General features: G+C 36.9%; 1 protein-coding gene across 1 annotated transcript; it reads right to left on the minus strand.

Moving 5' to 3' along the window:
- Nucleotides 1-2,225: 2,225 nt before the first annotated feature.
- LOC108991122 (probable ADP-ribosylation factor GTPase-activating protein AGD14) lies at nt 2,226-12,393 on the minus strand. Its single transcript, XM_018965264.2, has 14 exons — nt 12,228-12,393; nt 11,487-11,593; nt 9,676-9,737; nt 9,461-9,548; nt 9,325-9,386; nt 9,151-9,247; nt 8,345-8,791; nt 4,610-5,242; nt 4,361-4,519; nt 4,161-4,265; nt 3,981-4,061; nt 3,450-3,624; nt 3,288-3,333; nt 2,226-2,801 (listed from the first exon to the last, which is right to left on the minus strand). Exons 2-14 carry the CDS (start codon nt 11,583-11,585, stop codon nt 2,663-2,665), a joined length of 2,193 nt encoding a protein of 730 aa, XP_018820809.1. The 5' UTR covers nt 11,586-11,593; nt 12,228-12,393; the 3' UTR covers nt 2,226-2,662.
- Nucleotides 12,394-12,795: the final 402 nt, after the last annotated feature.

Here is a 12,795-nt window from a genome sequence, read left to right on the forward strand (position 1 = left end):
ATCCAACACCAGTAGAATAAAAAAAAAAAAAAAAGGGGATCTAGAGTAAAAAATTGGCTCCCACCCATTTTTCACTAAAGGTAAGTCATTTGAAGCGGTTTTTATATAGTCTGATAAACAAACTATTAGAGAAACAATGTGCGCTGCAGCTTGTTTGTTTGGACTGGCTGTAGGAGTCTTCTATGACCACTTTGTCTTGATCCTCAGTTAGGGAAAGCAGGAATATAGGAACGTAACAACTAGAGGATGTGTCGATACGCAAGCATAGGACTTTCATTGTCTATGGTGTTGCGTGTGGTTCATGCACCACTCTAAGAAATAAGGCGGTGGTCGGATATGAGAGATTCGAAGCCATTGATCCCAGTGGTGCTATGCGTGATGGCGGTAGACTCTCTCTATTGCGGCGGTGCGTGAAACTCACGAGCGGTATGAGCCGTGCATGAGACTCACGTGCCGCTCTTTTGAGCAGTTTTTTTCAACTGTCTGAAAGATCGACAACTGGAGAGTCTATTGGCGATGCACATGGTGGTCGTTGGTGGCCGATACACAATAGATCAGCGCATAAATGGAACAAATTATAAAAGGACCTCTTGAGGGAGATTGGAGCTTTCTGTAATGTATCTCCTTCTACTTCGATGCATAGGTGCACAACTAAATTATAGGAAGGGCAAAGTTTTTTTCCCCCCTTCTATGTAACCCACAAGTCGAAGGGGATCGTCTCTTTTTAAGAGCTCTCTTTAGGAGTGTCAATTTGTGTTTGTCAGTCATGTTAAGTATTGACATCTGACTATATTGGTAAATCTGAGTATGATCCATTAAACTAACGGGTTAGACCTTCAAATCCTAATCAATCCATTTAAATAACAGGTCGTGTTATTCGTTTTAACTTGTTTTATATAAATGAGCTGAACTAATGGGCAGATTAACATAATTTTACATAAAATTTAAAATTTATATTTATTAGTAGCCACAATATCTTAAAAAAATAAGACTAGTTAACAAAAAAATATTAATATTTTCAAATTTAAACCTATAATAAAACTAATATTACAAATCCAACAATAATAAATTATTATTGCTATAACCACAAAGAGATTATACAAAAGTAATCTCACAAACTAGCGTGGCGTCATGTAATCCATTAGATTTACTTTAAAATAAAAATAATTTTACAATTGACGAATCATATCATGTCACATCAGTTTGTGAGATTATTTTTATTTAATACATTTGTGGCTAGAGTATTTTCCATAATAAATATGAATATAGATCCATAATTACAATCTCAACAATAAAAAAAATAAGCATATTGAAAAGTACCAATATTACAAATCTGACAATTATAAAATTTAATTTTGAAATAAAATTTAAACAGTTTATTACATTAATTTTGGGTTATGTGGGCTGAATTGTTATTGACCCGTTTATCATGTCTAATGAGTCAATCCATTTTGGCTCAAACTCATTTATATTAATTGCAAATCTGTTAATTTCGTATCGTATTCGTGTTGAATTCACAAGTAATGTAACATATTACAACTCTCACTCACTCTAATTTAGAAATGGCTTATTATTACAACAATTTTTTGGGTGCAATCATAAAATAAAAATCTCACAACTGATCCCAAAATTTTTAAGTTGATACAAGTATAGAAATTTTATAAAGTTTTAAAATATTATTGTAACTAAATTTTGTGAAACTTCAATTGGTAAATTACAAGGCAAAGTGGCTCCACAACTGAATATACCTGACCTACCTATTTGCCTAATGAGTAATACTAAATACAATCTTAACATTTACAAGTCTTGCGCACTCTTCTCTTTAACCAATATTACGTTTCGTAAAAGTGGATAGACAAATTTGCCACACCAATAAATTGGATGACACATCTTAAATAAGAACAAACTTAAATAAATAAATCTACGAATAAATAGATATTACACATAAATCTATATTATTTAAAAGGATATTTATATTAAATGTTGAATAAAGTGCAAATTAAAAAGATAAATAAAAATAATAAACTACCTATGTTTCGAGCTATGATCAATCCATATATAGTCCAATAGAAAATAAATAGGCAGTCACAACTAAGCACCACGTTCACTCACGATTCTGTAGAACACACTCCGAAAGAAAACTCATCTCACCATTCAACAATATACATTATTGTTGTTTGGTAAGTCTGTCTCGCCGTTCAATAATATTTTAGAATACAAATTAGTGTACTAAACTTTATTGCATTTATTGATTGGTAAAACTTCCACGGAAGCTAAAAGTTCACCACGATGTTGAAGAGATAGCAAACTAACAGAATACAGCACAAAGACTTGATCGATACAGCTTTTTAGGTCCCCCAATGGAACAAAATACCAATTAACACTATGGCCGCACAAACTATATACCCTAAGTCTCCATGGAAGCACCTCTCTCTCTCTCTCTCTCTCTCTCCTACAGCATCAAACAAATCTTGCAAGGCCGATGTAGACATTTTGACTTTCACCTGGAAGAACAGAATATATTTCTGTTTTGGCCGATGTAGATATCTTCACTCAAAACTACCACAATATAGAAACCAAAACTTTCCACCCAGCAATTAACTGGAAGCAATTAGATGATGCTTGACCTAAATGGGGTCAGATAGGCTTTGTTTTTCATGTTTCATCCAAATGGGTTTCCACCAGCAGGAGAGAAAGGATCCGGGTTAGCAGGAGCTGAGAATCTTCCAGCTTGCTGCTGATCCACATTTAAAGAGGCAAGAGCAGCTGCACCGATGCCAAAGCCCCCTACTCCTTCATGCCTTACAAAATATACATCCCCAATATTTGATAACAATAATCAAAATAACAAGTACATGGTTGAATCAAAATATACACAAAAAGCAAAGACCCAAACAAACACATGAATTGAAAGCATTAACTTTAATGCTAACATAAGCCAAACAACGCAATCCTAAAGGATATAATTGTTCTCATCAAGCATAGAATCGTCTTCATTTTTATCAAAAGATTTGTAACCCTCATCATTCGCCTTCATTTTTATCAAAAGATTTATAAGCCATTCACTGGCTTAGTGGTATTGATGCCCTTGGTTTACCCGGAGGGCTGGGTTTCACTTATCAAAAAAATTTCATCTAAATTAGCGGTATAGACAAGCAGTAATAGTTAACATTGCGATTCGCTTTTGATAAGCAAAGCATTTTGCGCTTAAGCTCACTTTTACCAACACTGATGTCAAAATCATACACAATTTTAAACATCAAAATTATGATTTAAGAAGCAAATACCTGGAAGGTGGCATGTCGCTAGTTACTTGTTGCCCCATGTATGAACCTGAGATTATAAAAAAGCAGTGTTCAGCACAAGAAATATCACGTAGGAAGCATACTCATTCACTTAAAAAAAGAAAGAGAGAGAATCGGCATTGTGGGGTTCTTTTAGTTATATACTTATAGGTACTGCCGATGCATAAGATGGTGCCTGTGGAAGCAATGCTGATGTGTACGATGATGCCTGGGCTGGCATCCATGCTGATGACGGAGCACCAAGGTTGGAAGGATGCAATAAGCCTGGTGCAGGTGGGACACTTGGGAGAGCACCTTGTAAGGATGCCATGGAGGGAAACTGCATCACGAGAAATAAACATGAGGAAAGACTAATTAACAGATGGAATTTTTTCTCAGCAGAGAAAGGTGCTTCAGTATAAATTCTACCGAACAGTGCACTGATAGGTTATTGATGATGTTGACCATGCTAGTTCTTTTTTCTTTTTCTAAGACCAAGCAGACCAAACTGAAAAGTTAAATCAAGCCTTCAAGTAATTGGCCATAAACACAATCAAGATTAAATATCCAAGCATCCCGTTTGTTTGGGCCAGTTGAAGTCTTAAAAAACAATTCATGTAACCATTAATCCAAATAAGGCCTGAAAAACCAGAAGTGGTGAAATGGAATCAATTCAAATGAATTGAAATCACGTACTGTTGGGGCTTGAACTGGAGGTACTTCACTACTGAAGTCAAATGGGTTTGTGGATTTTGACTGTTGAAAAGTGGGCACTGGCTGCACCAATGATTAGAAACTCAAGCATTAGTGGTTTACTCGAGGGATTTATACATGTAATTGCACGAAAGATTTGATAAGATAGAAATTAGATGTTACCAGAGCATTATTATATTGTAAATGGAACCCCATACCATGGGGTATACCAGTTTGCCACATTGGAACTGGTGCAGGGAAGGATGAATAGGTTGCAGTGAAAAGATCCTGCAGATGCATAAACCATTTATCTTATACCATATGCAATGCATACATATGAATAATATCGATGTCAAAGAAACACATTATGAAGTAACAATTACCGCAGGCAGTTCTTTTCTTGCACTGTATTTTCCTTCCAAAACAGAGGGTTGATCACCAGAAGTGGGAACATGTGCCATTTTTGAGACAGCTTGTGGTCCTTGTGCAGCTGGAGTACTTGAAGGGCTTAGTGTATTAGTGGTAAGTGATAAATTCTGCCACTGCAAATTTACCCACAAAGCAACAAGGTAAAGATAAAACCTACTTTAGAAGAAACTACGATCATGAAGACCACCACCCTATGTACCCACCTGACTGCTCGTAACTACATCAACTGATGATGCATATTGTTGAGTAGTTGACTGATTACCAGTAACAGGGAAGAAAGGTTGTTGATGCTGCATATTAGGCCCTTGCCCAGAACCTGGTAATATTGGTGTCAATCCTGGGGCATTTGCTGGTGCACCACCAGGGGGAAACATTGACAGACTGTGTATTGGTGCAGCAACAGGACTGAAGGGCAACACAGGTGTATTCCCTACAGATACAGTAGCTGAATGACCAGTAAAAGGTAATATTGTCATGTTGCCAATGGGTGCAGTTGCAAGGGAACCAGCACCACCAGGAGTTCCGAAAATATGACTAGGAACAGGTGCTGAAACTGATAATTGTGACACCACAGATTCCAATGTATTCGCATTCAAAGGGACCTGAGAAACTATGGACTCAGGTGCAACATCGAAAGAGGCCCAATTATTGTCATTGTTAGAAGTTGTTGGATGTGAAGTGGATTGAGTCATCGAAGTTTGATTTGGTTGTGGAACTGCCACAGCAACTGGAGGTTCAGGGTCAGCATCAAAATCAATTAAGCTTCCAGCATTTTCAACTTTGACTTCCGCTGGATTCCCAGGATTAGATCCCAAGCTACTGGAAGATGCGGTTCTCTGTTATTTAAAGCGATAAGAGAATAAGCACATGCATGTATTTTCCTTGAGGAAATATTAAAGAAAAAAACAATTTTCAAGTGAATAACATGATGCAGACTTCTAATAACAGACTTTAAGCACAGCAACTATGGAAAAGCATGTGAACATTTGGACAGGTAAGCGATGCCAGTACACTCGGAAGAATTACTGTTTGAGGAATATTGCTTGAAAGGAGTTGCAAATTTGCAGGGAAAGATAATCACGCCGCAAGTTACTAAGTCGATGTCACTTAAAACAGAGATAGCTATCATATACAACCAGAACATGGACTACGACAAAATAGCCTCAAATATGGAAAATTGTCATATGCATAATAAAAATTGGTACATTGTACTTCAAAACTTTTTTTGTTTTGACAAGTCAGAAGACAATTTTATTAATACAAACGAAATAGGCAAACCCATGTACACAGAATGTATACAAAAGAAAACACCTAAATACATTCTAGAAAACAGAAAATGACAACAAAAAGTCGTGAGCGGAAGCTCCATTAAGCGTTAAAGCATAAAACCATTGCAATAAAGAGTACACAAAAAATACCAAATTTCCTCCAAGGTGCGCTCCTTATCATTAAAACAACACTCGTTCCTTTCTAACCAAATGCACCACATAAGACACAAAGGAACCATCTTCCACACTGCAGCCACTTGAGAGCTATCATATAGCCCATTCCAACATGCAAGAAGATCCACCACTCTCAAATGCATCACCCAAGCCAACCCAACTCTACTAAAAACTCCATCCCACAAGGCCTTAGCGACCTCACAATGCAAAAGTAAATGATCCATGGATTCTCCATGCTTCTTGCACATGAAACACCACTCCATAACAATAAGACCACATTTCCTCAAATTATCCATCATCAAAATGTTACCAAGTGAGGCTGTCCATATAAAAAAAGCAACTTTGGAAGACACGTGAGTCTTCCAAATGTGCTTCCAAGGAAAAGAGGTGTTATGCTAACAGTCATCACCTCATAATATGAACGAACCGTGAACTTTTTACTTCCCATAGGCTTCCACAACATCTTACCTCTCTCATTACCCCCTACATTGTACTTCAATACTACAATTTAAATAAAGAGAATTACAAATAAAAAATAATTAAAAGTAATAAAAATAACCAACTTTAACGTGTAGACAATTGGAAGAAAAATAGCAACACCCTCAGAAATTAGTACAAAGTTTATGGGTTCCAAATATGAAGACAATGGATTTATGCATGACCATGAAAGAAAACATTTTACACCATATAAGAGAAAAAATAGTTTTTACTGCATGTGTAATGGGAGTGGGGAGCTTGTTGACCATCTTTTACTCCATTGCAAGATGACTAGTGCTTTGTGGAGTGACTTCTTCAAACGGGTTGATTCGGCTTGGGTCATTCCCAGAAGAACAATAAACCTTTATTGCTCTTGGAGAGATTAGGAAGAAGCCCACAAATTGTAATAGTGTGGAAGATGATTCTTACTTGTCTGGTATGGTGCATTTAGAGAGAACGAGAAATTTGAGGATGATCCTCAAGGTCCTCAAGGTCATTAGAGGAGCTCAAAACCTACACACTGAACCTGGACGCACCCTTGGTGTAGTTAAATGAAGTTTATACCTTATTGATAAATAATGAGAGAAAAGGGGGAGGTCACGGGCTCGGTCCTATATGGTGCTAGGGTCGTGTACTTACCTATTAAAAAAAGGCTGAAATACAAGTTCAGTAAGTAATTTTACCTAGGTGTGATTTTCATTCCTGAGATTTAAACAGTCCCAATTTCATCCATGAACAATTTAAAAAAGAAGCAATATGATCCATTTGTGCATCAACTATGAATTGAACAGCACGCATGAATGACAGAAGACTAATATGGCATGATTACAATACAATATGATATGGCATGGTATAATACGACGTGGCATCCACGAGTATAACAAGTGCATGAAGGTGTAAACTTATTGATTGAGAGAGAGAGAGAGAGAGAGAGAGAGAGAGTAAAGTCGAATCAAATTAGTTGGCATGTTTATAAATAAACAATTTCTCATCCTCAAGTATTCAACACTAAAAAAAACACAATTTCTATATCACATACTTACACATTATTAGCTATAAGATCGCAGGGTCGGATTTAATACTCAAGAGTGTGAATCAAAATCATCCCAAACTCATAATTTAAAGATTTAGTCGGGTCAAGACAGATAAATTGTGAACATGGGAAAACGTTCCCCTCGAAACTCATTCAAAAGTTTCTATTCCCCCCCCCCCCCCCCCAAAAAAAAAAAACCCCGGTAAGGAAAAACAAGTGACTCAAATGACATAAAAAAAGGGTACATACTTGTAAAAAAAAAAACCACAGAATGCCACAAACACACACATATATATTCTACAAACAGATGAGCATTCAGATATGCTCTTTGCAAACATCAGATACTTACTTTTCAATTATTCCAAAATGAAACTCAATTTTTAGCTTCATGATTATTTGGCCTGGTGTTTGAAATGAACTCTTATCTACTTATAATCTGGCCATCTTGAGCTACCCAGGCAAACCCAATTAATCAAATATGTGTGCAGGTCTGAGTCAGACTTACGTTTGCTTTCAAACTGTATACTGTTTTTCCAGAAAAAGAAAGCTTGATGAGATAAAAACATACCCAGCAAATCTTGAACTCAAGAACTCAACGTGCACCCTGTATTTACAAAGGGCGGAGATGTCATTTGAGCGAGAGCTCATTGACCACACTTTGCCAAACAGCTAGCAAGAAAGCTGTAGAAAAAACCTATTTTAGGTATAATATGGAACTTGACTGTAGAGTAATGAGATGGACATACGTAATATACAATACAAGGTTTAAATTGATTGAAGTGGCTCAAACAGCACAACAATCAAACAAAGACTAATCCTGATCTTGATGAACCAGACGGAATTATCAATGAATACCGAAATCATTACTAAACAAAAAACAGTCTGAGCAGGTCCAGACAAAAGTAGAAAGTGGTAACAAGAACTTGAGCTTTAAGGAACCAGACAAATCCAAAAATAAAGGCAGCTTAATTGAGAAGAAGTCTCACCTGCGTATGTGCAGAGCCATCAGCAGCCCTTCGCTCATTGGCTTTTGGAGGTTCAATTATGCGAAGAGGTAATACATTCTCTCCCAAAATCTCTCTCACAGGCCGCACCATAGGGGGACTAGATGAATTTAAATCTTTAGGTTGCTCCGGTGATTTGCCTCCCAGCTTAGAATCTCCATCATACTCCCTACGGTCTTCAAATTTTCTTCCATTTCCAAATCTATCCTCTCGACGCCAATCATTGGCAATCTCAGGACGAACAGGACTTCTCCTATAATCACCATATTGCCTACTTTCTTGAGCAGGACTTCTTTCATCATAACTTCTTCCACCAGGACTAGACCTATCACCGTAACGGCGTTCATATTTATCCTCATATGGTGGGCTTCGAGGCCCTCCTTGATATGCATCCGTTCTCCTGCTTTCATGGACATCTTCCTTCTCACCCTGTTTGAGACATGATGTAAAAGGAGGAAAAATACTTGAACAGATAGATCCAATGACATCTAAAAAAAATCCAGCAATGTATTAGTAAAGGGTCATGCTATATACTGCACTGCTATCTCAATTTTATCTTACTAAGCTGCTTGACATTGTCCGGATCAGTTCAATTTTTAAAGAGAGAAATTCAAGGCATAATAGACAATGCCACGTAAACACAGAAGAATAGAAGTGGAATGAGAATGTGGATTGTTCATTAGTAAAACCTATATTTTAAAAACATTTATGTTATAATTATATGCGTACAACTTCACATCTGAATTAATATCACTGAGATTATAGAAAGGGAGGGTAAGGGGCATTACCATTTTTACCCTTGGAGACTTGTCATAGCTCCTCTCGCCTGTATATCTTCTATCCACATAAACATGCTTAATAAAGTCACGAAGCCTTTCAACATTACTGGCAGCAAACTTTGAATTAGAACAGGAGAATTTTTAGCATATATAAACCAGATCATAATACATATGAGTGACAACCTGCTATCAGGAGCAGAATGACGTTGTGGATCCCATTCTTTAAAATAGATCTCCTTTGCACGCTGTGAATGGAGTGGAGATAAAAGACAAAGGGAAAGAATATTTGGCAGAGATCTGAGAAGTCATGCAAGTGTACCTGATTCCCCCCTTCTTGAAGGGCAGTAACTTCTTGTGAAGTAAAATTGGCCATTGATACTGATTTTACTCGATGCGTGAACTCTCGACTGAAAATCATCACCCATTTAATAGAGTGCAAATGCTCTCTCTCTCTCTCTCCACACACACACACACACACACACACATAAGGAAAGAAAGTCCAGGCAATATATGCAGCAACATGTCATAACTTACTGTATTCCACTGCAGTTTGTGCAAACAAATGTCCAGAAATTTGTGCAAACATATTGAGGTCCCTGCTTAGCAGAAAATAAAGTAACACTAGTTAAACAGACTATTTACGTGCTTTTCCGTAAAGGAATAATTTAAGAATCTTTGCACTTCATAGTTAACATCACCAAAACTTCAATCATGCGCTGCAGTGAACAATAACTCAAACAGGGATTGCAGAAAACAACTCTCTTATAGAAACTTTACTGCAAAGGTTCTTTCATTAATTTCCAAGCATGCCTTACAACAGTAATCCTTACAAAGGTAAGCTTCAGAACAATATATTTTTTATTTTATCAAAGTTCACAATCTTCTAACTCAAGTGCAAATTTTGGTAGAGAGCTCATCACTAATTTGAGCAGTACAGTTCAGAGTCTGATTCGCAAGTCCGGTAGAAAAAAACTAATTCATAATTAATCTTCGTATAAATATTTTAATAGAGCTCTACCCACACAAGCACAAATAATCATAACGCATGAGCACAAAGGAACATTAATTGTCCCAAAATTAAATAAGTACACAGGAGTTATGCAATAGAAAACAGCCAACCAGGAATAAAGAAAAAGAACATTATTCCATGAAGAGGAGTGGGAGCTATTGTGGCCGACATCCAAATATAAGAGAGTTGAACATAATGGCTCTAAATTCTGACACCACCCTCTCACAATCTTCAAAGGTCTGGGCATTACATTTTGCCAAATACACTAAATCAAACACAAAGGGGCATTCCTCCAAACCTCTAAATTTCTATGGCTATTTGCTAAATCAAACACAATATACCAGTCCAAAACTACTTAGGTTATGGGGCACAAAGGCATCCAACTAAAAACTCAGAAGCAAGCAATTTCCCAGGACAACATTCACACTTTTTTCATCTGCTATTCTCTAAACATAAAAAATACAAAAAAATCATGAATGCACACTTTTTGACCTTGAGGAATACACATGAGATGAAACAAACAGTTGACATAACATAGTCATAGATCTATGGTTTCACTTGATCCTGAATCAATGTGTTTATTTTGTGCTCCAACATTTGGAACTATTCGGAGGAGTTGGGAACAGAAACAAGGAGAAGAAGCAACAACTTAAGTTTGAGGAATAGATCGTATTTCATCCTTTGTTCACCATTGCAATTGCGGCTCAAAACACATCAAATTTAATGACTTACTAAGGAAAAGCTGAAGTACAAGATGCTATTAAGTGTGAACAAAACATATTGTTGCAAAAAAATCTCCCCTTACCAAAGCACAAAGCTTTCGTTTACACTTAGAATATTTATTCTACTTCGGATATCCAGATAAGTATCTAATTTAGTAAATCCTATCTCATCTGGTTGAATCTCTAGAGATATACTAAAGTTCTATGAGACTCAGTAAAGCCCAATAGAAAATGTTTTAAAGGAAGCTTTAATCTCTTTGTTTCTTATGAATGGGTCCTGCAATAATCCAAATAAATGATTTGTTGAAACTAATTCTTTTTAAGTTGTGGATTTTAGTGCTTGATCGTTGCAGTTAGTAAAACCTAGTTTCTTATTTGGTCATGGCAGGCTTTGAGAGATACTTGAAATTGGTTTAACAAGACAATCAACAACTTAACAAACCTAGATGAAAACAAATGTATTTTCACAATCAATCGCACGTCTGATTGCATTATTGCAGAATGACTGATAAAGAAAAAAGATTAACGCAGAATAGATACAGAAAAGTAAATCAGAGACGTAAGACTCTGGAAAATAATGTTATCTCAGGAATTAATCATTATCGATAGCATACCAGGCCGTTACAGTTGATACATCTCCGATTCTCAGCAAGTTTCAGAAGACCCCGTATAATTCGTTCGTTTTTTTCATCCTCCTTCAGTCGGTTAGCCATTCCACTTCCTACTCCAAATAAAAAATATAATATATGAAGGAACAACAGCAGCGACAACCACAACAACGAGAAGTAAAAGAATCCGAAAAAGACAACCGACAAACTAACAACCACAACAACAAGAAGTAAAAGAATCCGAAAAAGACAACCGATAAACTAAACCAGACTGACTCCTGTTTTCTCGAAATGACACCGGATTCACCCCGGAAACAACTAGTTCAACAATCCGGTGCTGGATTGCTAGGGAAACAAATAAACTATATACAAATAATTCGGTTTATGTCTCTAACTAAATAGTTCTCATTTCTAACGCGCCTATGCCAGGTCCCGTAGTCTCTCCAAACCCACACAGTCGAGCACAGTTCATGAATCATGTCAATATCTAAGAACACAACAATTCACCGAAGAAGATGAGGAAACAATTAAAATTGAGATACATAATCATCTCTCTCCCTACATTTCCCCACTTACCAACCGGAGGCCAAATGAACAAACCGTATATAGATATTAGAAACTCAGCCATACGTACCAACGGATCTGAGCAATCCGGGCCGGATATGAGTCGAACAATACCAGTAGACTCAGCTAAGAAATGTTCGGAACCCTAGAAAGTAGACAAGCAAAATAAGAATTTGAAGTGACCTGAATGCCACGGACGGAAGAAAGTCTCTCTAGTTCCGCAGCCTTTTCCAGCTAACGCCGATGCCCGAGAGAATCCGCCACGCGCTTCGCAGAGGTAGAGCCGAAGTCGCCCAGAGAGAGAGAGAGTCGCAGTCTTGTAGATCGTTTTCTCGTTTCTTTAAAGAAACAGTTAGTTGGTAACTCCAAGAGTTTGTACAGCTCAAAGCGTAGTAGGATAATTTGGATATTTTACGGTATTCCAGGACACAGGCTGATACCCTGTCCCCTATGGGCCCGCCACTGGCCCCTATTCTGACGGTCCATTGTCAGATAAGGTGACTGACATGGACCTGATTAATCACCCTTGTTTCTTTTCAAAATTACGCTTTTGCCTTACAATCCCTGAGGTTTGGGTATCAAAATTATCTCAAGTGTTATCTCAAAATTATCTCAAGCCTTACTATTATTTAATATTTTTATTATTATTATTCACAAATATTTTTAATATTTGTGAAGTTTTTATTTTTAAAAACATACAAAGTTATTTTATATAGTTTAAGGCTTTGTTTGGATCTCAAATTCATCTCAA

The sequence above is a fragment of the Juglans regia genome, chromosome 10 (genome assembly GCF_001411555.2).
Source record: "Juglans regia cultivar Chandler chromosome 10, Walnut 2.0, whole genome shotgun sequence".
In the NCBI taxonomy this organism is placed as follows: Eukaryota; Viridiplantae; Streptophyta; class Magnoliopsida; order Fagales; family Juglandaceae; genus Juglans; species Juglans regia.

Bases quoted from the DNA above. Each gene is read 5' to 3' on its own strand.
- LOC108991122 (XM_018965264.2), bottom strand. From the start codon at position 11,585: ATGGCTAACCGACTGAAGGAGGATGAAAAAAACGAACGAATTATACGG. The intron at 8,792-9,150 runs GTAATGCCCCTT...TGTCTCAAACAG, and splicing joins AGTCTCCAAGGGTAAAAATG to GGTGAGAAGGAAGATGTCCA. The intron at 4,062-4,160 runs GTAACATCTAAT...TCATTGGTGCAG, and splicing joins TACAATATAATAATGCTCTG to CCAGTGCCCACTTTTCAACA.